The following is a 26,994-nucleotide window of genomic DNA, read 5'->3' on the forward strand; positions in this document are numbered from 1 at the left end:
ACACAGTGACATTTGACAAGATTCATAAACTGCACTATTGTGGAAATGCACTTTCAATAACAAATGTTAGGCTATWTTGGAACGCAACAGCTAACTGCTTTGTTCGTCTTATAGACTACATTACAGTTTCAGCCATTTTCCCAACCAATTAGTTATCCAGTGGGTTGACAAGCTCAGCAGAACAGAACAGTGTAAATCTGGGACAGAGGTATGCCCCTGTTGACCTGACAACAAGCCTACAGAGGTGAAAAAGTAAMTGTGCCGGAAGGGGGTGAATGGTTCGGTCAGTACCAAATGTTGGCACAAAATTATCCGCTCATGTGCTGTGTGAAGCAAACTCATCCAGAGTGTGTTACTCTATGTGAATCACTCAAATCTGACCTGGGATGGTTTGAGGAGGAAAGTCATATGTGTACATCTTTTACATGAATTGCTTAATGCACCTTGATAAAATAAATGGTATGTCTGTTTGAAATATTTACTGATACATTAATGCATACCTGTCCTGTGCCAATTTCTATGAGTTGTTTTCATGTCTTCAAAGCCAGTCATTTGAGGAAAATTCTAGTGTGTGTCCTAGTGATGACGCAGTGGAATATCCATCCCAGTCCTGGTTGTCACCTCACTTACATTTTGTGAGGATAGGATAAATAATGGAAAGATGCCCAGTGAGTAAGATCCATCTTTTATGGACTGACTCCTCTATTATTTGCCCTTTCTGTCTTTTTCTCTTCCTTTCGCTCTCTTTCTTCACATTCCCTATATTTCAGGTGGAACAATTCAAACAGGACCCCAGCCCCTCCAAYTGCCTGCACTCAATATTCAATGTAGACACAGGAGATGAGATTCTGTCCTACAATGACTACCATCACCTACAGGTACACCCTCTCACAAACATTGGCAGCTTTGATGCTGTGWAGGCCAAAACCCTACACTGTAGATAATGAATGAAGTCCGAACAGATTCCGGTCTTACGTTTTTAAATACCACCTCCCTGTCTCCCTCTGTCAGATTGATGCCTTGTCCCTGTTCCTGCTCTATTTGGTGGAGATGATCTGCTCTGGCCTCCAGATCATCTACAACACGGATGAGGTACGGCCCACTGGCCTAGTCACATGACCTCTCTCGCTCAGCGTGACTCTTACACAACATGGCTTCTTCATAGTGATTAGACAGGTTGATCATACTTTATTGATCCCCAAGGGGAAACCCCGTGTCAGCAGTGAGCAGAAGCAAACATACAGATAAGACTATGAACAAAGCAAACAAAGAAAGCTCATGTGTGCCAAAGTGCCCTGATGCAGTCAATAGTAATAGTAGAGGCAGCAGTTGAGTAAGCAGTTGTTAAAGGTGCATGCGTKTTTGGAAACGCAACAATTTAAATGTGATGATTTGATGACTATATAACAGATGTAAAATTCATTACACCTGCCTCTCGACATACACTAACTTATTCAGCACCCTTTTTCATTAGTGAGCAAGTTATTGAGTGGAGGCATGGTAAAACGAACAGGTAAAGTAATAGTAACTCATTTGTTARAGTGGTACTTTAAGGTGGCTGCAGCAGTAGTGCTGTTAATTCTCTGTCTCCTGCGTTTTATAGCCCTTTGGGAGATTTGAAATTCATTAATTCCATCTCTTAATTCACTTGTCTGCTCACTGGGAGCTTTACTTTTGGGCACAGGGGTGAAATTATTGCCTTCAGAAAAGCTTTTGTTTATCCAGACTTATCTTCAAAAATAGAGTTGTTCTAGAACATTATGCCGTGAAGCAATTACAGTAAACATGCACTTTGTTTGCAGCAAAGGAAACCCTCACATTATAAAAAACAATTCTCCCAAAGGCAAACAAATTGCCTGTGTAGCTTCAATGGGGCCAGCCCTATTTGCAAAGCAGACCTAATTTGCACGTTTAAACAGTGCTTATTGAGCTGCATAATAAGTAAAGAGCATGAACATGAAATCATGTTCAAGAAAATCAACATGAACATGAAAGCATCCTTTTATTAATCTACATCAGAACAAATATGCAGGAAATAGGACTCTTAATGTGTGTTATTTCTGCACCGTATTTAAATGATAAAAAATAAAAAATGATCTAATTCGTCCAATTTTGGCTCTTAGCAGTCGTTCAGTATATTTTCCTGACTGGAAGTTCAATTCATTTGAATCTTCGTTGCAGTATTAATACAGGTAGATGCTTTGTGTGTTTGTGTGTGTGTTTTGTGTATGCGTCCATTTGTGACCGTAACATTCATTAAGATACTATCAAGATACCAGAAAGATCTTCCATCGTTAAGACAAATGGAAAAATCATGTGCTTCATTATCTAAATATTGAAAGAGCGTGGGTGACGGAGAGGAACAAAATGGGACAGTTTGAGGACATGTGGTGGAGAGTAGGGAAGGCACTGGAGATAAGGGTGAGAACAGGTCGGTCTGAGCAGGTGTGATATCGTTGATGCTTGTGTGTGTCTGTATGTTGTCTTTTCTATGTGTATGTTTTGTATTGTAAAAAAAAAAGCCAGAAAGAGCCTTACAATAATCATTCTACTCAATCCCCAAGTAAAATAACCTAATAACCTAATAACCCACAATGTCCCTATTTCAGTGGCTCTATTTCGTTTCCTGTCTTCCCTCCTTGCCTGTCCCATTTCTGTACGCTTTAAGGCCTCTCTGTTTCCCTCACTTTAAATTAAAACTGTTGTCAGTCACATCTCCCCTGGTACTTTAAAAACATTTCTTCATGGCCTCGAAGTCATCATTTAAATATTTTCTGAGTTTCCTTCTCTCCTGTAGTCTCATTCTGCTGCATAGAGGAGAGTCATTCCTCCTTGATCAAGATGAAATTAAGGACATGATTTTGACTACCCATGTGATGTTTGTCTCTTAATTTGCAGCACACAAATGTTAATGACATCAATGGCAAAATGTTAGTGTGTTTTTTTACTGAATATTTGCATGAAATGGGAGTTATTGGAGAATAGTTTATCCATTTAAATGTGAATACATTCTTCAGAAGTTGTGACCCCTTCTTTTGACTTTTTCCAAATGTTGTTACGTTACAGCCTTATTCAAAAATATATGAAATATTGATTTTTCTCATCAATCTACCAACAATACCCCATAATGACAAAGCGAAAACTGTTTTTTTTTAAATGTTTGCAAATTTATTAAAAATAAAAAACAGAAATACCTTATGGTATGAGACTCAAAATTGAGCTCAGGTGCATCCTATTTCCATTGATCATCCTTGAGATGTTTCTGCAACTTGATTGAGTCCACCTGTGGAAAATTCAATTGATTTGATTTGGAAAGGCACACACCTAACTATATAAGGTGCCACAGTTGACAGTGCATCTCAGAGGAAAAATCAAGCCATGAGGTGGAAGGAATTGTGCATAGAGCTCCGAGACAGGATTGTGTCGAGGCGCAGATTTGGGGAAGGGTACCAAAAAATCTCTGCAGCATTGAAGGTCCCCAAGAACCTGGCCTCCATCATTCTTAAATGGAAGAAGTTTGGAACCACCAAGACTCTTCTTAGAGTTGGCCGCCCGACCAATCGAGAGAGAAGGGCCTTGGTCAGGGATGTGACCAAGAACCCGATAGTCACTTTGACAGAGCTCCAGAGTTCCTCTGTGGAGATGGGAGAACAAACATATCTGCAGCACCACCAATCGGGCGTTTATGGTAGAGTGGCCAGACAGAAGCCACTCCTCAGTAAAAGGCACATGACACCCAGCTTGGAGTTTGCCAAAAGGCACCCAAAGGACTCACAGGCCATGAGAAAAAAGATTATCTGGTCTGATTGAACTCTTTGGCCTGAATGCCAAGCGTCATGTCTGGAGGAAACCTGGCACCATCCCTACGGTGAAGCATGGTGGTGGCAGCATCATGCTGTGGGATGTTTTTCAGCTGCAGGGACTGGGAGACTAGTCAGGACCAAGGGTAAGATGAACGGAGCAAAGTACAGAGATATCCTTGATGACAACCTGCTCCAGAGTGCTCAGGACCTCAGACTGAGTCGAAGGTTCACCTTCCAACAAGACAACGACCCTAAGCACACAGCCAAGACAATGCAGGAGTGGCTTCGGGACAAGTCTCTGAATGTCCTTGAGTGGCCCAGCCAGAGCCGGACTTGAACCCAATCGAACATTTCTGGAGAGACCTGAAAATAGCTGTGCAGCAACGCTCCCCATCCAACCTGACAGAGCTTGAGAGGGTCTGCAGAGAAGAATGGGAGAAACTCCCCAAATACAAGGTGTGCCAAGCTTGTAGCGTAATCCCCAAGAAGACTCGAGGCTGTAATCTCTGCCAAAGGCGTTTCAACAAAGTACTGAGTAAAGGGTCTGAATACTTATGTAAATGTGATATTTATGTTTATTTTTTTTAGACATTTGCTAAAAAAAAATGTTTTCCTTTGTCATTATGGGGTATTGATGAGGGAAAAAACAATTGAATCAATTTTCGAATAAGGCTGTAACGTAACAAAATGCGGAAAAACTCCAGAGCCTTGAATACTTCCCAAATGCACTGTAATTCCAGGGAGAAAGCGTTCTATGTTGAGATTGAGAGATCTCGCTAGAGATTCATGTGACATTGTCGTGTTTTCTACCTCTGCAGGTATCGTTCATCCAGAACCTGGTATTCTGTGTAGAGAGGGCGTACAGAGTGCCTGACTTTGGCATGTGGGAGAGAGGGAGCAAGTACAACAATGGAAGCACTGAGCTGCACTCCAGGTCTGTTTTTTCCTCCTCTAGTGAATACATTGATTTATAAAGATATGAATACACTGCTTGACACAGTCTCCACACACATAACGTATTCATCTCTCCACAAAAACAAAGAGTATATTTCCATCAGAGTTTTTAGGGTAGGCAAAGGGGAAACCGTGCATGTCGATGGCCTATCATTCGAGCAGTAGATCTGCCTCTCCCTCTCTTAAGATCTCAATAATGATTCTGTTTCCTCTGTCCCTTATCTCTGGAAAACATTGTTTTCTCCTAAAGAATGCATGAAAATTGGTTGCAACTTACCACCATTTTCTATAGATAAATTACGGACGTTGCATTCTATACAGACAATAATTCGACACCATGTCCGTTCGTCAAATTCAGAATGACTGCTTTCTAGTTCAGTTTCCATAATACACATTAATAGGCGGAATGTAAACCGAGAACAATTGCGGGGGCAGAATCACAACTTTACATGCAGTAACTTTCTGAGTTCATTATCTCAATGTGGAGTCATTCACCGAGTTTCAGGCGCATTTACAATGGGGGATAAAAACAGTTCCATTAACTCAGTGTACCAGATTGCCGATGGAGAGGTAGTGCCTGTGTGTGTCACAGAAAGCTGTGATAAATGCCTTAATCTAGAGTTTTAAATCATGGCATTCAAGCTCAGCTGAAAGGAAAATGGAAGTCATTATAAAACAATGTTAATGTCATCAATCCTAGGCGGTATTGAGTTTGTGCAAAAATGGCTACGCTTTAGTCCTATCGAGCTCTTGGATTACCCCTTGGCAGTCTCTTACCAAGTAGAAGATAGCGCAACCAAATTATAGACGTAATACTGTAGTAATATTTTTGCTTTGTTCAGCTGCATTATATTTCCAATTTAAGTCCGCTCTAGTAGGGTTAATCCTGACTGCACACATTGGGATGTGTTGACAGAAGCTGTCAATATCAATCTGGATTAATTACAACATAGAATGGTATGTTACTGTATGTATGTTTCTCCCTTTTGTGAAAATAGTATTACAATATACTGTGTTGTGCTTTATAGTCTGCAACTTGTTAATATTATCAGCCAATGCCACCCTGCTCCCTGAAACTACAGCACCGTGTGCACATTCATTTAAAAAAAACGTTTGACCAAGGCGCCACACTCACTCAGAACTGTTGACAGCTCTTACGCATATGTCCAGGCAGGTTCAGGCCAAAAAATCAATAGACTTTCAAAATGCCTCATGTTGCATGATTGGGATCATTGCTGATGATTCTGTCAGAGAGGGAGCTGAAGTTGTCTTTCGGAGAGCTGGTTTCAACTATGTTCTCTTATTTTCTGCATTTTTGTATCAATTTGGGCTCTGTTTTTGGGATTGAACACCTTTTTATATGTCAGCATATCTTGCTACTATCCTTGCCACGTCTTCTTCTTCATTTTACAGAGCACTATTAAGAGGGAAAGGAAAACAAAATGACAGAGAAATGGTCTGATATTTTCTCTGCAAAGTAAACCGCACAATGATTTCAGCCCCCTCCCAGCAACAATTATATCTATGAGTCACCTGTTTGTAACTACATTATAAAAGCATTCAAGTGTATACTTTTAGGCGTTTACAGTAGAAATGTAAGGCTCATTACAAGTCAAGGGGTGTTCGTTTTGGGTGTCATGTGCCTAATACATAGGGGGTTCATAAAAAGTGTACCCAAACCCCCTTTTATATAGTAACATGTGCATGTTAGGCTTGCATGTAACCTGGAGCTATGGAACATAACAGAAAATGTGAAGCCTATGGTATTTCAATTATAAATACCATAGACAGTGCTTTCAGGTTTATATTGGGTTTCTAAAACATGTTCTTTCTTTTGCAGTTCTGTGGGGCTGGCCAAAGCTGCTCTCGAGGCTATCAATGGATTCAACCTGTTTGGGAATCAGGTATTTTTGATTTATTCTCCAGCCTCATCCACGTTCTGTCAAGAGTCCCAGACATTGTCCTCGCTTACTCTGAAGATAAGAGTTTAGGATTTTAATGACCGAACTGTGTATTCACCTCTGGTGTAACAGCGTCTGATGCATTACAATTGCATTATAGATAGTGTGTAACTGATTTATACTTCAAATCAGGAGTCCCATTACATCACCATCCATCTTCAAGATCTTATGGATGATCATAACACAACAGTTCTCAGAGAAACATTGAATTCATCTGAAGCCGGTGATGTGATGGACATTTTCTGTGTGGGGAAAGTTTTACACTCAGGGGTTCTATTGAGTGGGCTTGTGTTGTACTCAGTGCTGACTAGCTAGATGTCTATGCACTAACGGCTTTGATAGATTACTGGTGTTCCCATTTCCTTGATTTCCWTTCTCCTTTCTGGATCAGCCATTTGTAGGATTAATTTGTTTTGGTGTCTAGAGGAAGTGAAGACAAGAATGTGAACATCCATTATATGTGCTAATGGATTGGAAAACTGAACAACTTCCACTTAGCATTCTTGTTTATCTCAAAACAGATTTCTTTCTTTTCCATTTTGTTCGTTCATGCACACAGCACGAAGCGTTTCAATCAAATAAAGCCCATCAACTTCATCGTGTCCCATGTAAACCTACCATGAAAGGAGAACATCTTACCCATAGTGATATACAGTGCCTTCAGAAAGTATTCACACCCCTTGACTTTTCAAAATGTTTGCTGTATTACAGCCTGAATTTAAAAGTGATTCAATTTATATTTGGTTTGTCACTGGCCTACACACAATACCCCATAATGTCAAAGTGGAATGATGTTTTTACATTTTTGTTACATTAATTATTTAAAAATGAAAAGCTGAAATGTCTGGTGTAAATAAGTATTTAACCCCTTTGTTATGGCATGCTTAAATGGGTTCAAGACTAAAAATGTAAGTTGCAAAATGTAATAATTGTGTGTAACATGATTTTTGAATGACACCTGTACCTCATCTCTGTACCCCACACATACAATTATCTGTAAGGTCCCTGAGTTGAGCCGTGAATTTCAAACACAGATTCAACCACAATGACCAGGGAGGCTTTACAAAGGGCACCTATTGAAAAAGCAGACATTAAATATCCCTTTGAGTATGGTTAGGTTATTGATTACACTTTGGATGGTGTATCGATATACCCAGTCACTACAAAGATAAGGGTGTCCTCCCTTACTCAGTTGCCAGAGAGGAAGAAACCGCTCAAGGATTTCACCATGCCAATGGTGACTTTAAAACAATTACAGAGTGTAATGGCTGTGATAGGAGAACTGAAGATGGATCAACAATATTGTAGTTAGTCCACAATTCTAACCTAATTGACAGAGAGAAAAGAAGGAAGCCAGTACAGAATAAAAAATATTCCAAAACATGTATCCTGTTTGCAACAAGGCGCTAAAGTAATACTGCAAAAAATGTGGCAAAGCAATTAACCTTTTGTCCTGAAAACAAAGTGTTATGTTTGGGGCAAATCCAATACAACACATTACTATCATGTTACGGGTATGCTTGTAATCGTTAAGGACCGTTTTTTTTTTCCCCGGATAAAAAATAAATAATAATAAAGCAAAATCCTAAAGGAAAACCTGGTTCAGTCTGCTTTCCACCAGACACTGGGAGATGAATTCACCTTTCAGCAGGACAATGACCTACAATTCCAGAAAATTATGTCATGGTTTTAGAAGCTTCTGAAAGGCTAATTGACATAATTTGAGTCAATTGGAGGTGTACCTGTGGATGTATTTCAAGGCCTACCTTCAAACTCAGTGCCCCTTTGCTTGACATCATGGGATAATCAAAATAAATCAGCCAAGACCACAGAAAAATTGTAGACCTCCACAAGTCTGGTTCATCCTTGGGAGCAATTTCCAAACGCCTGAAGGTACCACGTTCATCTGTACAAACAATAGTACACAAGTATAAACACCATGGGGCCACGCAGCTGTCATACCGCTCAGGAAGGAGACGCATTCTGTCTCCTAGAGATGAACGTACCTTGGTGCGAAAAGTGCAAATCAATCCCAGAACAACAGCAAAGGACCTTGTGAAGATGCTGAAGGAAACAGGTACAAAAGTATCTATATCCACAGTAAAATGAGTCCTATATTGACATAACATGAACGGCCGCTCAGCAAGGAAGAAGCCACTGCTCCAAAACCGCCATAAAAAAGCCAGACTACGGTTTGCAACTGAACATGGGAACAAAGATCAAACTTTTTGGAGAAATGTCCTTTGGTCTGATGAAACAAAAATAGAACTGTTTGGACATAATGACCATCGTTATGTTTGGAGGAAAAAGGGGGAGGCTTGCAAGCTGAAGAACACCATCCTAACCGTGAAGGACGGGGGTGGCAGCATCATGTTGTTGGGATGCTTTGCTGCAGGAGGGACTGGTGCACTTCACAAAATAGATGGCATCATGAGGAGAGAAAATTATGTGGATATATTGAAGCAACATCTCAAGACAGGAAGTGAAAGCTTGGGTCTTGCAAATGGACAATGACCCCAAGCATACTTCCAAAGTTGTGGCAAAATGGCTTAAGGACAACCAAGTCAAGGTATTGGAGTGGCCATTACAAAGTACTGACCTCAATCCTATATAAAAGTTGTGGCCAGAACTGAAAAAGCGTGTGCGAGCAAGGAGGCCTACAAACCTGACCCAGTTACACCAGCTCTGTCAGGAGGAATGGGCCAAAATTCACCCAATTTATTGTGGGAAGCTTGTGGAAGGCTACCTGAAACGTTTGACTCAAGTTAAACAATTTAAAGGCAATGCTACCGAATACTAATTGAGTGTATGTAAACTTCTGACCAACTGGGAATGTGATGAAATAAATAAAAGCTGAAATAAATCATTCTCTCTACTATTATTCTGACATTTCATATTCTTAAAATAAAGTGGTGATTCCAACTGACCTAAAACAGGGATTTTTTACTTAAATGTCAGGAATTGTGAAAAACTGAGTTTAAATGTATTTGGCTAAGGTGTATGTAAACATCCGACTTCAGCTGTATCTAATCAATATATATTGTTTTATTTTTCATAATTGTTTTTGTGTATTTTGTGTAGATTGTTGACAAAAATGATATTCAATCCATTTTAATCCCGCTTTGTAACAAGGGGTGTGAATACTTTCTGAAGTCACCTTATGATTGCTATAGTCTCTTTTGCTACTATTATCAGTGATTTAATGAAGGGCTCTTCTCCTTAGCCGCCTCCTTCATCTAATTAATCCACAGCCAACGATGTTAAATTGACTCATTGATGATCAGAGTTTTAGATTAAACTCTGTGCCCCACTGGGTTTGGTTCCTGTCATTAGGCAGTAGTATAGTAGTGGCCGGTGTGTGGGCTGCTGTGTGGCCCACTGGGTTTGGTTCCTGTCATTAGGCAGTAGTATAGTAGTGGCCGGTGTGTGGGCTGCTGTGTGGCCCGCGTTGGGGATGGAGTGGCTATGAGTCATCACATTAGGTTATTAATGATGGCCTGCTCTCAGTGCCCCTCTGACTTCCTTCAGATTTTCAACTGAGAATAAGCCATGATCAGTGACTCTCCCCTAGTGTGTTCCTTAGAGGCAACAGCCAATCAATGACTAGCCAGAGCACAATGGTCGAGCGGGAGCCAATCACTAACTTTACCCAACTTTTATGTGTGGGTTGTCAACTTCTAAAGTGACTGCCTGTTTCACAGCAAAATGTGGAGTGCTGTCAATAAAGGTATGGTCCTAAGAAGCGTAGGTCACAGTGGAGACCACGTTCTGTGCTGTCACAATCATTTACATCCCATTCCACCAAACCCTGCAGTATGTACACGAAATCACTAAAGCAGGCCTGATGAGAGTCACTCTGATGGCTAAAAGCTTAGGTTGGCTTGTTTGAAAGCAGCATACATAATGCATTGTGCAGAAACAGCTTAGTATGTTTTTTCTTTACCTTAATGTGATCATTGTTGAGGTGTTGGTGAAGAAACGTATCCAGGAACATTTGTAGCAGACATTTGTGAGGTGTGTTAATCCAAAAATGGCACAGTAAACTAACCCAGAAAAAGCACTCAGGCCCTCATCTCAACAGAGGGGCTTGTGGGTAGGTAATCATACCGTAGGTAAAGAGTTTGCAGTCTAACAACATGATGTGGTATCGAGGTGATTGGATGGCCCTTCATGGTTGGAGTGCCCCCGCACTGTGCTCAAAGCATAGAAAAACACAATGCTTTTTAGCTTTGTACCCAAAAATATCAAATGGTTGTGCAATACTGGCTCTTTTGTAAGAATAAGGTTATAATATTGCTGCTTTCGAAGCTGGTTTTGCTCTGCAGAGGCGGCAGGTGAGATGTTGGAGGCTCTGAGTGTGTGGCTTTCATTTAAATGGTTAGTGGCCAGCACTTCATCCTCTGAGCTGCATTCACAGTAACATAAACAAACAGGTCTTCTGCTATGTAGAGAATGTGGTGTGTGTGTGTGTGTGTGTGCGCACCCATGCGTGCGCGCATGTTGGTACGTGTGTCCGTGCGTGAGCGACTGTCAAAATCAAATCATATCAAATGATGTTGGTCACACACATATTTAGCAGATGTTATTGCGGGTGTAGCGAAATGCTTGTATTCATGGTTGTGACATTTGATGTTGTTTCCTGCATATTAAGGCTTCTTTTCTGGGCGCTAGTGGAAGTGGTAGTGACAGCTGCAGTGTGACAGGCCTATATCAGGACATGCTGGGAACAGCCAGTAGCTGCCATCCATGCCCTGCAGTCGCATGGCTCACTAGTGGCACAGTTCAAAGGCACGGACGGAAACAAATGGTGCTCGAAAAGGGAATAAATATAAATATGTCCTAGATGTTTCATGTTTTGAGTTCTGATTGCCTGTGAAAGTCGGTGTTCGACCAGGTTTGCCAAATGCATTATGTCCAAACATGCAGCATGCAGGCTACGTTGAATCTTGCATAGTGACAAAATGGAAGCGCTACAATTTTCATCCACAACGAAACAGTGTCAGACCTTGTCTGACCCACATCAACCTAACAACCACCAGTGAATATGACTTTTGTCATCTCTGTTGTTCTGCAGGGTTGCTCTTGGTCTGTCATCTTCGTGGACCTGGATGCCCACAACAGGAACAGACAGACACTGTCCTCCCTCCTACCCAGAGAATCCAGGTCCCACGTGAGTAAATATAATTAAACCACTCATTACTAAATACCACTCTGTGCCATTATGATGTATTGGCTCAGTGACCAGTCCAATCTCCCAGTTCACCAGTAAAGAGAGGAATAATCATTTTTCTCCGGTAGTAAGAGCAACTAGACAGAAAAGTGCTCCTGTAAATGAATTGGTTTAATTAGGGGAAATGGAAGAAATGCATTGGAGCTACAACATGGGCTAATGGGAGAGAGAGGTGGGGATGGAGTGAGAGAGGGCTGCGGAGGAAGAGGGTGAAGGGAGTACAGTACAAGGCTTATGCAAGTAAAACGTTGAGCATCTTAATTATATATGAGTCTCTGACTAATATGTTATTAAATGTCAGCCTCTTTAATGTTGGAAAGTGGCCATTAGCAGAGAGAGAGAGAGAGAGTGGGTCCCTTAGTCTCTTAACCCTTTACTAACTACCTGGAGACAACTGGCACATGGGGGTGAAGGGTTTACTTAGGAAATGATCAAAAGCTGGCATCTGTTTTAAATGTTACACATTTGAAACCCCCTTTGAACCCCAATACAGAATACGGACGCCGCCCTCTTGCCCTGCATCAGCTACCCTGCATTCGCTGTGGATGACGACGCCCTCTACAGTCAGACCCTGGACAAGGTGGTGCGCAAGCTAAAGGGGAAGTATGGCTTCAAGCGCTTCCTGCGTGACGGCTACAGGACCGCCAATGAGGACAAGAACAGGAGACACTACAAACCGGCTGAGATGAAGGTCTGTGGTTTAGTTTAAAAGCCAACCCTACGGACTGATTGTGATGACTAACATGCGCTACAATGACTTGACTTTTTCCATTTCAGCTCTTAAAACCCCTTACACTTGTGGGAATTGGCCTATTATGGATAGGGCTAAATTGAAATGTTTCTTACATAAGAAATATGGAAAGCATATGCATAACAATGACAGCAATTAGAAGGGAACAGTTTGGAAATGATGGGAAAATGATTAGACTAAAGGTGAGGACACAACAGTGTAAACACACGAGTGAATCCAAACATTACACTTTTGATTTTATGTTCATTTGATCATTACTGTACTTTCCACTGCATTTGTTCAGAACAAATCTGAAAATACTTTGGATACATTCAGTAACATGAAGATTCTTTAGAAAATTTAACAAGGGTTTGAGTGAGAGGTCTAACTGGTGTTTCCAAGTGGACACACACCTCTCCAAAGTGGACACAGTTCCTAAGTCATTTCAATGCACTTTTATGACTCAAAGGAGAGTCTTCAACTATACGGTGCTATTTTGATCTCTCCTAGCTGTGCCGTTAAGGAGCTAGAACAAGCACACTTGTAGTTGTTTTATTTGGAACACAGCCCTGCATCCCCACCCGCCTTTACACAATTACGATCCATTATACATCGCAAGCTGGGTCAGGTTGGCATAATTTGAAAGCTTGTTCTACTGCCAAAGTAACTAGCTAAATTATAAAATATGATCTTACAGTCTTAGGCATTCACTACAGATACAAATACTAGGCAATTCAGAGAAGCAGATAGTCATTTTGGTGCGCATTGAATGGAGACGCGGGATGCATTCAGATGCGTGGTCCGCGGCCAAGTTTCTTCATTCTGTTCAGAACAACCCAGGATATAACACCACGTCATCTTCTAACTGCACATCAAACATGGTGATTGTAAATGTTGACACTTCATATTACATGAGTTTTATGAGATGGAAATGTGAAGTGGACTCAGAGGTGTTTTGGATTGCCTGTGTATGACATCAAAGCGGTATTTCTTATAATCCTCAACGTCTCATCTGTTAAAATGCATGAGTCCTCGTAATTTACAGAATTTCCCTCACTCGGACAACACCGTTTGCCAAAATAGCCCAATTTAGCGGGAGCGATGAGGCAACTTCTTGTTGTGTTCGGTGCTCAAGTTCAGAACGGCTGTCAGTCAAAACCCATACTGCGCTGCTCCGACGTAATTTATAGCATGTTACTGTAAGGGAAAGGGGTATACCTAGTCAGTTGTACAACTGAATGCGTTCAACTGAAATGTGTCTTCCGCATTTAACCCAACCCCTCTGAATCGGAGAGGTGCGGGGGGCTGCCATAATCGACATCCACATCTTCGGCGCCCGGGGAACAGTGTTTTTTTTTTACGTAGATATTTTTATTTTATTTAACCAGGTAGGCCAGTTGCGAACAAGTTCTAATTTACAACTGCGACCTGGCCAAGATAAAGCAAAGCAGTGCGACAAAAACAACACAGAGTTACACATAAACAAACGTACAGTCAAATAACTGCCTTGGAACACAGTGGCTGTGGTAGAGCATTGGGTCAGTAACCGAAAGCCTTGCTCGGGGGCAGAACGACAGATTTTTACCTTGTCAGCTCAGGGATTTGATCCAGCAACCTTTAGGTTGAGCTCGACGCTCTAACCACTAGGCTACCACAGCGTTCCAATTTAGGCTCTTATCAGTGCCCAAATCTACCATTATCAACCCATATGCAGGTACGAGTATAAAGGGTTAATCCAGTTTTTTGTTTTCCTACGACAGAGGCCACACAATTGTGTCTGCTCTGCCGTTGATAAATCCCAACTGAAGGCATATTAACTTCAGGATTAGCTGCTGTGCCTGCAGAGTGTGAATTTGGAGCAGGGCAGCTACTTAACACTGAGCAAATCATTGCATTAGCCGCAGCACTGACCTCCCAGAATTAATGAGCTTGGATTCAACAGGGGGAAACACAAAGTGAGGTAATATGGGAATAATCTGAGCCACTAAACTTTAAAGTTTCATTATAGGATTTAGAGTAGGTGCAATCAACAGGTCCCAGTCAACCCATTTCCTAATTGGAAGCTGGATATTACACTATAAAATGCCTCGTGATAAATCATTTTGAAATCTCATCCATTACGGTAAGTAATGCAGTAGGCCATTACATAACATTCTAGGATTGTATGGTTCTCTGCACATGCACAACCTCTTCTTGCTGCCCACTCAAATAGCTAGAAGTCACATGTGAGTGTATTGGATCACAATGGAAGTTGTACATCATATTTTATATCTGCAATATGCTGTTTCAGGTGGGAAGGCATTGATTGCAGGTTTATTCAATTTGAAAACACATATCTTGTTAGATTTTTGAAATCCTGTAATGTTACCTATTACAAGTGAAGGAGTGCATCCTGTCGAACAATATAGAGTTTTACAGTCTGTGGAATAGCTGAGGCAGAAAGCTCCTGGGATAGCTGGTGTTTACTGCCCAAGTAGGCCTCAGTGATTGGTCTCTCGACCCCTGTAGCATTTTATTAAATATCTCCACCATTTTGTACCTTATCTCTACTGGCACAGACGCATGTAAACACAGACACACACACACAGACACACACACACACACACACACACACACACACACACACACACACACACACACACACACACACACACACACACACACACACACACACTAGCATAACCCAGCTGTGTCAGCCTAACCCTTGAGCAATGACGAACAACTCACAGTATGGTATGCAACATAGCTTTGGTAAAGCTCATAACAAGATACAAGAATACAGATAGAGAATAGAGATGGTTGGGGGAATCATATGTTAGATTTCTTTTGATTTGATGGACTGATGGCTGAAGCAGTCCCTGTTATCTCTGCTATAACAGCCAAACTACAGGCTGGGAAATGATGTGTGACCGCTCCAATTAACAGCCTTTATTTCATTACGTTGTAGTCTCTCTCTTATCTCCTATTGCCATGGAGATTGTCTGCAGAGATGGGAGACGGCGATAACAAAGTCTTAATTACGTTTCAGGAGGGTTGGGAGATGTTGTGCTCCTCTCTCAGAAGGCAAGGAAGCCAAGCATACCACGAAAGTGAGCTGTTGCTTTGGTCCCAAAAAGATTCCTTAGGTGACTGTCTGAGAGCTAGTCAATTTGAAGAAGGGTTGTTCGGTAATGCAGATATATCCTTTGGTCTGTTTCATTCAGTGTTCTTTTTAGTGTGTCCTCGGGTAATTGATCCACTAAGTTGAAATTATTTATGTTACCTTTGGTTTGTGAATGCTACATGACAACAGAACAGAACCAAGGACACTATCTGACAAATGATTAATACCAACAACAACAAAAGGACTGAAGACTTATTACATCCTCACAGTTACTGTTGAAAATTCTCCATGGAATTATTGAAATTAATCAATTGCTGTTTCGCTTTACAAACATATCTACATTTGGCTAGTTTTTCATTTCAACCCCAGATGATTTATGGGCAGAGGGGTGGGTGGTGAGGGGAGACGTCTGAAGCTATGTGATGTAGTTATTGGTTGTCTGGGACTCCGATAGCATCTCAGAAGTAAGTGTTTTTGCCTCTGTTAAACTGTTAGAATTGGAAAACAAACTCACCAGTCATCACCTGTTAACAGGTGTTTTAAGTGTGTGTTTTGGGACAGGCCATCACTTGCTTTCTTGCTGCATTTATTATAAAAGCTGACGAAAAGGATTGTTGGTGTCTGAGCATTTGTATTGCCACTGACACACAGTAATACATTTAGAGATGAATGCACCATGTGTATTCCTCTTTCAGGTTAGGAAAATAGTGACCTTCTCTGTGTTATGGCTTTTTCATTTTTTCAAAGACGCTTTTATGAAAATCAAATGTTCTCTTCTCTTTCAGCTCTTTGATGGCATTGAATGCGAGTTTCCCATATTTTTCATCTTCATGATGATTGATGGTAAGTCTTACACAGTAAACATCACAATGGTTGTGATGTTAATATAATAACCACGTCATTGTTATTTTTCTATTTTTATAATTTTTTCATTTTCATTTTATTCGTTTTTTTACTTCAGTTTATTTGAATAAATACTTTCTTAGCTGCATTGTTGGTTAAGGGCTTGTAAGTAAGCATTTCACTGTAAGGTCTACACCTGTTGTATTTGGAGCGTGTGACATAACATTTGATTTGATTTGAGTATTGGGTTACATAGAACTTGAATATCTGACACTTTTTTTGCCATTTTATTGTCTGTATTTGATTTCCAGGGGTCTTCAGGGGGAACAACGCCCAAGTCAAAGAATACCAAGACCTGTTAACGCCTATCATTTTTCAATCTTTTGATGGTGAGTTTTCCTCCTCCGTTAGGGATCTGTGTTCTAATGGAACTACTGTACACATACAAACCCATACATTGCCACACACACACACTCAATTACTCTAGCAGTGTTTCCCCTAAAGATTTTTTTCAGCAGTGGTGGTAAGGGTGCCGGGGGTGGGGGTGGTGGACGGGGGGGGTGTATTGCTACTAGCGTTAGCACAGGGATATGCTAGCTGTTCGAGCCAACGACTATCCATTTAAAAGCGTGTCTCGGCAGGAATATTTCTATTGCAAAAAAGTATTTTCTTTTGCGGCGGTGGCAACAATTCAGCAGTGGTGGGCCACCGCTGCTAAATGAATATAGGGGAAACACTTATTAGTCCCTCTCACATACACATTCATGCTGGCATCCGTGGGAGTCTTTGAGAAATGCACATACATTTTGGTTGTGAAGATTACTGTTATTTTCATATTACACGTATTACAATATCCATATTAATCTCCCACATGCTGAGTGCACGAAAGCTGTTCTCATATTTCAAGGAGCTGGTTTTTATATCAGCCTTCACACAAAGCTGTATTTTTTCCCAGTTAAGAAACCACATTAAAAGACAGTCTCAGGATCCAATAGCCTCTGAAGGATGCATGTTGCTTCAGGAATACTTCTCAGTGGTGGCAGACAGAGTTGTCACCTCCTTTGGCTTTGTGGTGTCTTTGCATTTGTTATGCAGAGAAAGTATTGTACTCCCGGTGCGTTCCATCTTGGAAATTTGACATTTCTTCACGTGTGTCTGTTAAGATACCTTTGAATAGATAACTCCCACTCCTTTCTCCTGAGCAGCAGACACATAAACTGCACTCCTTTCAATGTATCAACCTCCTGGAAATTCCATTAGTGCCTTCTATTCGACATGTTTGTAATCACCCAGCACAGTAAAGTGTATCTATTTCCGTCCTGTGTGTCGTGGATCAGGCCATGCTGTCATCCCGAAGTACTACCGCGTACCTGCCGACTTTGTGGTGGCGGAGCAGAAGAAGTACGGGAGCCAGAAGCGTTTCCCTGCCAACACGGGCCAAGATGGCATGCTGTTCCTGTGGGGCCAGGCCCTCTTCAACATCGCCAGGCTGCTGGGTCAGTCTCTCTCTGTCTGTCTTCTCTTCACTGACCTCACCTCACTGTCAAATACCTTCTCTGACCGCTGGCTGGAGAGATATTCTCTATAGAGCATGCTCGCTGGGGTGTTCGCTATACTGTAGTCACGTCAGACTGCAGAGGTCACGGAGTTCAGATATTCGGTTCAACATATGTATTTGCTGTATGTTTGTGAAGTTGCTCACAGGTTAATGGGTTCTCATTACAAAGTAAGGACTTTTTGTAAGGAAAGGTCATTTTATGGGGTGTATGTCCAGTGTATCAGTTGGAACCTTTAGTGTGCTCTCCGTGTGTTCACCCCTCCACTCTGCCATGTCTCTTTTCCAGTGGATGAGCTGATCAGCCCCCAAGACATCGACCCCATCAAACGCTACGTACCTCGACAGGATCAGAGGAACGTCAGCATGAGATACTCCAATCAGGTTAGACTCCCATTCCCATGTGACCATCCTATGATCAGCCGTGTTTGGCCATCACTATAATCAGAGATACTAGATATAATGACAAGATGCTTGTGTCTCCGCCTTAACAATGGGATTCGTTGTCCACAGATCAGAAGGGCAGGCTGTCAAGCTCCCGCCTGTTTCTCACTTTGAATTGGTTGATACATCTGGTTATTTGAATACTTTTTAAAATAATCGATGAGGAGTGTTGACGTCAACCGCTTGTATCCAATGGAGAGTGAGTGCTTAGCCTCATGAATATGCATAGACAGTCTCGAATTTCAACAACTCAAATATAAAGTGCTTTACACGCTCAACAGTTTCCTGTGTATCAAAAATGATCCACCACCCAAAGGACATCCAACCAACTTGACACAACTGTGGGAAGCATTGGAGTTAACATGGGCCAGCATCCCTGTGGAATGATTTCGACGTCTTGTGGAATCCATGCCCTGACGAATTGAGGTTGTTCTGAGAGCAAAAGGGGGAGGGGTGCAACTCAGTATTAGGAAGGTGTTCGTAATGTTTTGTACACTCAGTGTATATCAGTACACTCTTAACATTACAAAACTTCTATTAGATCAAATAAGCGTCACGTATAATTTTTATCTTGACTAGATTATACCCTCTCTCATTGCCCCCCATTCAAAAACTCCTCACTTGCTTAATAACTAATGATCTGCTTAACGTGGACAGAGTTTGCGCGGAGTAAAACCTCTCGCTTCGCCTCTTCCTCTCTGCTATAATTCACTTTAGAAACCGTGTAGTTTGCGTCCTGGATGCTGATTGGCTGAAACAGCATTCCAGCCATGTGTAGACAATATACCAAGGGTATGAATCAAAATAACTTGTTTACTGTTCTAATGATGTTGGCGACCAATTTATAATAGCAATAAGGCACCTCAGGGGTTTGTGGTATACGGCCAATATACCACAGCTAAGGGCTGTATCCAGGCGTTGCGTCGTGGGTAAAAACAGCCCTCAGCCGTGGTATATCGGCCATATACCACACCTCCTCAGACCTTGCTTAAATAATTATCCTGCTATAAGGGAACTACTGCAGACTACTATACCCCCTCTGCGTGTATACATGAGTCTGCATCATTCTATATATCATTGATTCGGATGTCATGTTCTGATTTTCTAGGACAAACTTTGATGTATTATTCCAAACCTGTGTTGAAATGCTCAAGGCTCAAACGAGAGGTAAAAATCAATGGGAGGGAGAGAGATCAGGAGTCTACATAATTTATCTTCAGGGTAGCTTTCCTCCTGCCTGAATCCACAGTCGATCTCACCTCAGTGGGGAAAAAAACAGGTTTGTTGTTTTATTCATGACGCAAATGCTCAGCTAAGCAGCTCACCCTGGAGCAGAGGTTGGAGCGACAGTACCGTCTCAAGCCTTTCCCGGCGGAACGGGGGAGAGAGCACGGTGGGAGGGGATTGCGTAATGTACACAAGCGCGTGGAGCGGCTGTCTCGTTGCCTTTACATCACTAACCCTTTGGTCCGTGGGGCGGTGCCTGCGTGCGTGGGCGCGCCGCGCTTTCACATGGAGTTTATGGTTGATTTGTGTTCCCATTTCTCTGATATACTTTGCATCATCATGTCTGCATTGCACTTAAAGGCACACTCTACATAAGACCATTCCATGATACATTAGACTAGACCTGCTAAACTATTCGCGAATGGAAGAGGGCAGTGCAGCTCGATTCTGCTGTGCTGTGAATAGAATAACACACATTAACACTACATTAGAATGGCGAGTGGAGTTACATTTAGATTTGACTGTTCAGCAAGCTTGATGCTATGCATTAAATGTGTGATGTGGTAACAAATCTAGGCGATGCCCTGAGAACTTCTAGATAATTCACGAGAGGATGCGATTCACATAGTACACGTCTTATTTATGTAATGTTAGTGCTATACATATTACGAAGAATATAGTGCAATTTTGTATGCTCAGCAGCTCTGAATTGAAACGTCATAAAATTCCCAGAGCCTGTATACTTAATGTTAAATTGTTATTAACCAATACAAATAGTACATTATTTTTGGTATTGTATATATTTTATGCACTTCCCAGAATGTCAGGCCCAGTAAGCATTAGACCCAGATCTCTGTGTGTGTGTATCTGGGTAGTTTAGTATTTAAGAAACCATTAAATCAAATCAAAGTTTATTTGTCATGTGCGCCGAATACAACAGAAATGCTTACTTACAGGCCCTAACCAATAGTGCATTTTTTAAGTAAAAAATAGGTATTAGGTGAACAATAGATAAGTAAAGAAATAAAAAATATCAGTGAAAAATAACAGTAGCGAGGCTATAACAGTACAGTAGTGAGGCTATAACAGTACAGTAGTGAGGCTATAACAGTACAGCCTGGTTCCTCTCTAGGTTTCTTCCTAGGTTTTGGCCTTTCTAGGGAGTTTTTCCTAGCCACCGTGCTTCTACACCTGCATTGCTTGCTGTTTGGGGTTTTAGGCTGGGTGTCTGTACAGCACTTCGAGATATTAGCTGATGTACGAAGGGCTATATAAAAATAAACTTGATTTGATGAGTACAGTAGCGAGGCTGTATACAGTACAGTAGCGAGGCTGTATACAGTACAGTAGCGAGGCTATAACAGTACAGTAGCGAGGCTGTATACAGTACAGTAGCGAGGCTGTATACAGTACAGTAGCGAGGCTGTATACAGTACAGTAGCGAGGCTGTATACAGTACAGTAGTGAGGCTATAACAGTACAGTAGCGAGGCTATAACAGTACAACGTAAGCGAGGCTATAACAGTACAGTAGCGAGGCTATAACAGTACAGTAGCGAGGCTATAACAGTACAGTAGCGAGGCTATAACAGTAGCGAGGCTATTTACAGGCACCGGTTAGTCGGGCTAATTGAGATAGTATGTGCATGTAGGTATGGTTAAAGTGACGATGCATATATGATAAACAGAGAGTAGCAGTAGCGTAAAAGAGGAGAATGTGAAGTGAATGCTCCTTGTCTGTGGTTTGTTCCACATGAGAAGCGATGCGTTTGCTCGGCTCAGAGGTTGAGTCAGATCAAAGACACCCCAGGGAGTTTCAGGAAACACTCTCCAAATAAACACAGAACAAAAGCCAGAGAGGAGATATCATTAAGCCATATGCCTTAAAATATACACCCACTCACAAACACATACACCATCAAAGCCCATGCACACGCACAGCAAACACGTAATACACAAGTATACACCAGATTAGCTAATCAGACACACATTTTCACTACCGTAATACTGAGTCAAAGAAGGACACATATTAACACAAATACACGCAAAGACGCATTCAAAAACATAATAATTCATTGGAGTTTTATGTAAACTCAAAGGGCTTTACTTTGTGGGGGAACTCGCCTCATCCACCACCAATGAAATTAGCAAATAAATACAAGTCATTTCTCTTTCTTTCGCTCTCTTTTCTACATGCGTACACATACACTCATCACACACACACCTAGTCACAGTATCAGATGCGTGTACTGTACAGTTGCTCTCTGGCAGCCAATTCCTTATAGCTCTAGTCCCCATAACAGAAACCGCTTTCTCTTTAACTGAGTGATTCTGTGAGCCACAGAACAAGGTTAATGGAAAATGTCCAAAGCACAGCGCGTCCCGGGAGCTGTCACTCAGGCCTGCATCTGTGATAAGGTCTGAAGGTGAGAGGGCTTCAATTGGCCATCACGGTATGAGGCACAAAGAAGCCCCTTCAGAGAAAGAAAGGCGCAACATGGTAGGCATTTGAGGTTGTCGATTTTAGTGTCTCTACTAAATGCACAATGATGTTGGGGAATTCATTTTACAGTCCTGACAGTAACCCAGAATGTCTTTTTCCAACTTTCCAAGCTTTTGAAAGTCAAACTCTAAACCCCTTGCTCATACCTTTTCTGCATTCTACAGGTTCCATGTAACAGGTTTGTTTTGTGTCACCATATGAAGGGAAAGGCTTCTCAGATCCATTGTAGAACAAAGGAACATTTATTCAAATCAATCAAATCATTTGTCACATGCGCCGAATACAACAGGTGTAGACCTTACTGTGAAATGCTTACTTATAAGTCGTTAACCAACAATGTTTTTACGCAAATAGTCTGGGTAGCCATTTGATTAGCTGTTCAGGAGTCTTATGGCTTGGGGGTAGAAGCTGTTTAGAAGCCTCTTAGACCTAGACTTGGCGNGCAAATAGTCTGGGTAGCCATTTGATTAGCTGTTCAGGAGTCTTATGGCTTGGGGGTAGAAGCTGTTTAGAAGCCTCTTAGACCTAGACTTGGCGCTCCGGAACCACTTGCCGTGCGGTAGCAGAAGAAACGGTCTATGACTGGGGTGGATGGAGTCTTTGACAATTTTTAGGGTCATCCTCTGACACCGCCTGGTATAGAGGTCCTGGATGGCAGGAAGCTTGGCCCCGTTGATGTACTGGGCCGTACGCACTACCCTCTGTAGTGCCTTGCGGTCGGAGGCGAGGCCGAGCAGTTGCCATACCAGGTAGTGATGCAGCCAGTCAGGATGCTCTTGATGATGCAGCTGTAAAACCTTTTAAGGATCTGAGGACCCATGCCAACTCTTTTCAGTCTCCTGAGGGGGAATAGGTTTTGTCATGTCCTCTTCACGACTGTCTTGGTGTGCTTGAACCATGTTAGTTTGTTGGTGATGTGGACGCCAAGGAACTTGAAGCTCTCAATCTGCTCCACTACAGCCCCGTCGATGAGAATGGGGCTGTGCGCGTTCCTCCTTTTCCTGTAGTACACAATCATCTCCTTTGTCTTGGTCACGTTGAAGGAGAGGTTGTTGTCCTGGCACCACATGGCCAGGTCTCTGACCTCCTCTCTATAGGCTGTCTCGTAGTTGTCGATGATCAGGCCTACCACTTGTGTCATCAGCAAACTTAATGATGGTGTTGGAGTTGTGCCTGGCCGTGCAGTCATGAGCGAACAGGGAGTACAGGAGGGGACAGAGCACGCACCCCTGAGGGGCCCCCGTGTTGAGGATCAGCGTGGCGGATGTGTTGTTACCTACACTAGGGCCCCCAGTGTTGAGCGTAGCAGACATGTTGTTGACTACCCTTACCACCTGGGGGCAGCCCGTCAGGAAGTCCAGGATCCAGATGCAGAGGGAGGTGTTAAGTCCCAGGATCCTTAGCTTAGTGATGAGCTTTGAGGGCACTATGGTGTTGAACGCTGAGCTGTAGTCAATGAATTCATTCTCACATAGGTGTTCCTTTTGTCCAGTTGGGAAAGGGCAGTGTGGAGTACAATAGAGATTGCATCATCTGTGGATATGTTGGAGTGTTTGGGCGGTATGCAAATTGGAGTGGGTCTAGGGTTTCTGGGATAATGGTGTTGATGTGAGCCATGACCAGCCTTTCAAAGCATTTCATGTCTACAGACGTGAGTGCTACTTGTCGGTAGTCATTTAGGCAGGTTACCTTAGTGTTCTTGGGCACAGGGACTATGTAGGTCTGCTTGAAACATGTTGGTATTACAGACTCAGACAGGGAGAGGTTGAACATTTTTGATTGATTATGTAAAAAATAAAAGAATTTGCATGTTTTAAACATAGTAGAACAAACATTAGAGGGATTTCAATGCGCCATAGATTATGCTGTTCTGAGGACACAATTTTATATGCATAATCCAGACAATGTTTCTTCCCTGTTTTGATGTGACACACTGAATGGTTGTGAACAGATGGATGTTCTTTTTTCCCTTGCATCCAAAGATAAATAATATTCATTAGCAAGACAGGGCTGCCAAATGGCACATTGACAGTAGAGCAGGGCTGGGCCCCCCTCTGACAGCACAGTAGAGCAGAGCTGGTGCCCCTTCTGACAGCACAGTAGAGCAGGGCTGGGCCCCCCTCTGACAGCACAGTAGAGCAGGGCTGGGCCCCCCTCTGACAGCACAGTAGAGCAGGGCTGGGCTCCCCTCTGACAGCACAGTAGAGCAGGGCTGGGCTCCCCTCTGACAGCACAGTAGAGCAGGGCTGGGCCCCCCTCTGACAGCAAGAGCCCAGGAGAGATTGCCGGTGACCTGAATCTGCAGCGAGTAGGCCATCTCTCACTTAACGTGACAGTAAAAGTTGTTCACAGCGTCTGCTTTAGCAATTTTACAAGGCCCCGGTCCCAAATCAAAGCCGCATTAATGTGTTTTTATACATTTGGCCCAGTGGTTTTTCCCAGCTCCCTTTCTGGTTTATTGGCCATCATTAAAAAAAAAAGTTTAACATTTATTTAACTAGGCAAATCAGTTAAGAATAAATTCTTATTTACAATGACGGCCTACACCGGCCAAACCCAGACGATGCTGGGACAATTGTGCGCCACCCTATGGGCTGGTTGTGATACAGCCTGGATTCGAACCAGGGTGTCTGTAGTGATGCCTCAAGCACTCGGGAGCCCACTAATGGATAGTGAGCAGGATAACTTCCAATTTGGCTTTCATTGTCTTTCCAAAGGCAAGCATCTACAAAGTTGACCACCTCCTCCTTGATCTTTTATCATGCTGCTGAATGTGATTTTATCATGCTGCTGAATGTGATTTTATCATGCTGCTGAATGTGATTTTATCATGCTGCTGAACGTGATTCTCTCTGTGAGTCTCGCTGAATGTGGCCCATCGTGTGCTCTCCCCCTCTCCCAGTGCCCTTTATCAGAAAGGTCTCTATTTGGGTAAAAACAACAGTTGTGTGTCATCATCCCTGTCTGGGCATATCAATTATCTGTCATGGTGAGCACTGTGCTGGGGTTAGAGCCAGGTCAGTCACATGCGCCAGAGCAGAGCCCATTTAGATGGCACTGTCATATGGGTCTCCTAACTCGCTCGTGCTGCTGCAGTTGCCATGCCAATGTTACAGCACACCGGGCTCGGTGCATTAAAAACAAACAAAAAAACGGCCTGTGGGTGGCGAGCTGGAAAAGGGAAAAGGGCTTTGACATTATTATGACAATTACTGCCACGTAGGTGACTTGTCAGTCTCTACACTTACTCTCACTGCCCTCCCATTCCTTCTGGGTGACGCAGTCCCGTTTTCCATCCCCATTTTAATAGGACTTTAATCCATAATGGCAAAACGGTACTTGAATGTGGGCTGACTCTGTCAGCTTAGAGGGCTTTATTGTATTGGGGAGAGACAACGGCATTGACATGGCAAGTGCATGTTCAGGAGTGTCTGGGCTGGTGTGTCCGCTCTCTGGGTGACGCTGCTGCGTCACCCATACTGAACAGTTCATCGTCTTTGGTAATCGGATCTGCCTATCTCTCCCAGTCTCCCCAGCAGAATCTCAATGGGAATTACATCAAATACACTAGGTTTGACAAGCCCAGGCTCAAGGAGGCTTTCATAGGGCTCAGCTTAATATAAATTGATTTTTTTTTTGTCATAAGGATTGCAGACTAAACCTGATATCTGCAGTATGCCCGGAGAGAGAAAGAGAGAGAGGCCGATGCGTATCAAATTCTCAGCAAGGATCCCTCCATAATTACATAGCAAAGAATCCAATCCCCAGTCTTTCAATTTCTGTGAAGTGATTGTGTCTGTACCGCCACTGTTACATTCATATCCCAAACCAAGTTCATTAAGTCAGCCTTTGTCATGCTACCTGGAAATGTAAAATGCAAGGAAATAAAGTGTGCTTTTAAATGCCGACCTAGAGAAAGTACAATCAAAAACGTGGCTCCTGCTTGGCTGTCTGCGCACTTACAATGTGCAGCACGCCACTGCCAATAGCATATGAGATAGCGTTGTCTTAGTGCCTTGTCAAGCTTATTTTAAACAACACACTAGTAACACACATACAGTGATGCAAGTTTAGTATATGTACATTCAGGTCATAATGACCCCTTTGATCTAAACTTGCACGTAAAGATGCCGAGCAACAACAGAGTGCATTTTATTTGGTGTTTCTCTGTTGTGTGCACACTCATGGGTACGTTCATGTGTATGTATAGGATTGTGTCTATGTATACTGAACAAAAATATTCACACAACATGCAACAATTTCAAAGATTTGACTGAGTTACAGGTCATATAAGGAAATTAGTCAATTGAGAGCAAAATATTAGGAAGGTGTTCCTAATGTTTGGTATGCTCTGTGTGTATGAAAGAGTCTAGAGTGGCGTGTGTGTGTGTGTGTTTATAGCAAGTGTGTGCTGGACTGATGCTGTGAAGGCCAATGGCCAGTCCCTGTCGGGCTGTGCAACCTTGAGCTGGTTAGCTTGGGTCAGTGGACAGAAGGTCTCAGCAGGGTCTAGCACTGAATCACTGAAGACATATTGAGAGGAGGGGGATGGCGCTGGGATAGGAGGGATGGGACTGGGATAGGAGGGATGGGACTGGGATTTGAGGGATGGGACTGGGATTTGAGGGATGGGACTGGGATA

At 42.5% G+C, this 26,994-nt stretch overlaps 1 protein-coding gene across 4 annotated transcripts in view; it reads left to right on the top strand.

The window, feature by feature from the left end:
• The window catches only part of LOC111974181 (phosphorylase b kinase regulatory subunit beta-like), a 75,684-nt gene that overhangs the window by 18,436 nt on the left and 30,254 nt on the right, over nt 1–26,994 (top strand). For all 4 annotated transcript variants that reach the window (XM_070447279.1, XM_024001817.2, XM_070447280.1 and 1 more), the window contains 10 exon segments: nt 771–878; nt 1,012–1,092; nt 4,622–4,737; nt 6,598–6,661; nt 11,793–11,888; nt 12,442–12,639; nt 16,567–16,624; nt 16,936–17,013; nt 17,962–18,120; nt 18,469–18,563. In XM_070447279.1, coding sequence (XP_070303380.1) covers nt 771–878; nt 1,012–1,092; nt 4,622–4,737; nt 6,598–6,661; nt 11,793–11,888; nt 12,442–12,639; nt 16,567–16,624; nt 16,936–17,013; nt 17,962–18,120; nt 18,469–18,563 — 1,053 coding nt within the window.

This window comes from Salvelinus sp. IW2-2015, linkage group LG15 (genome assembly GCF_002910315.2).
Source record: "Salvelinus sp. IW2-2015 linkage group LG15, ASM291031v2, whole genome shotgun sequence".
Classification (NCBI taxonomy): Eukaryota; Metazoa; Chordata; class Actinopteri; order Salmoniformes; family Salmonidae; genus Salvelinus; species Salvelinus sp. IW2-2015.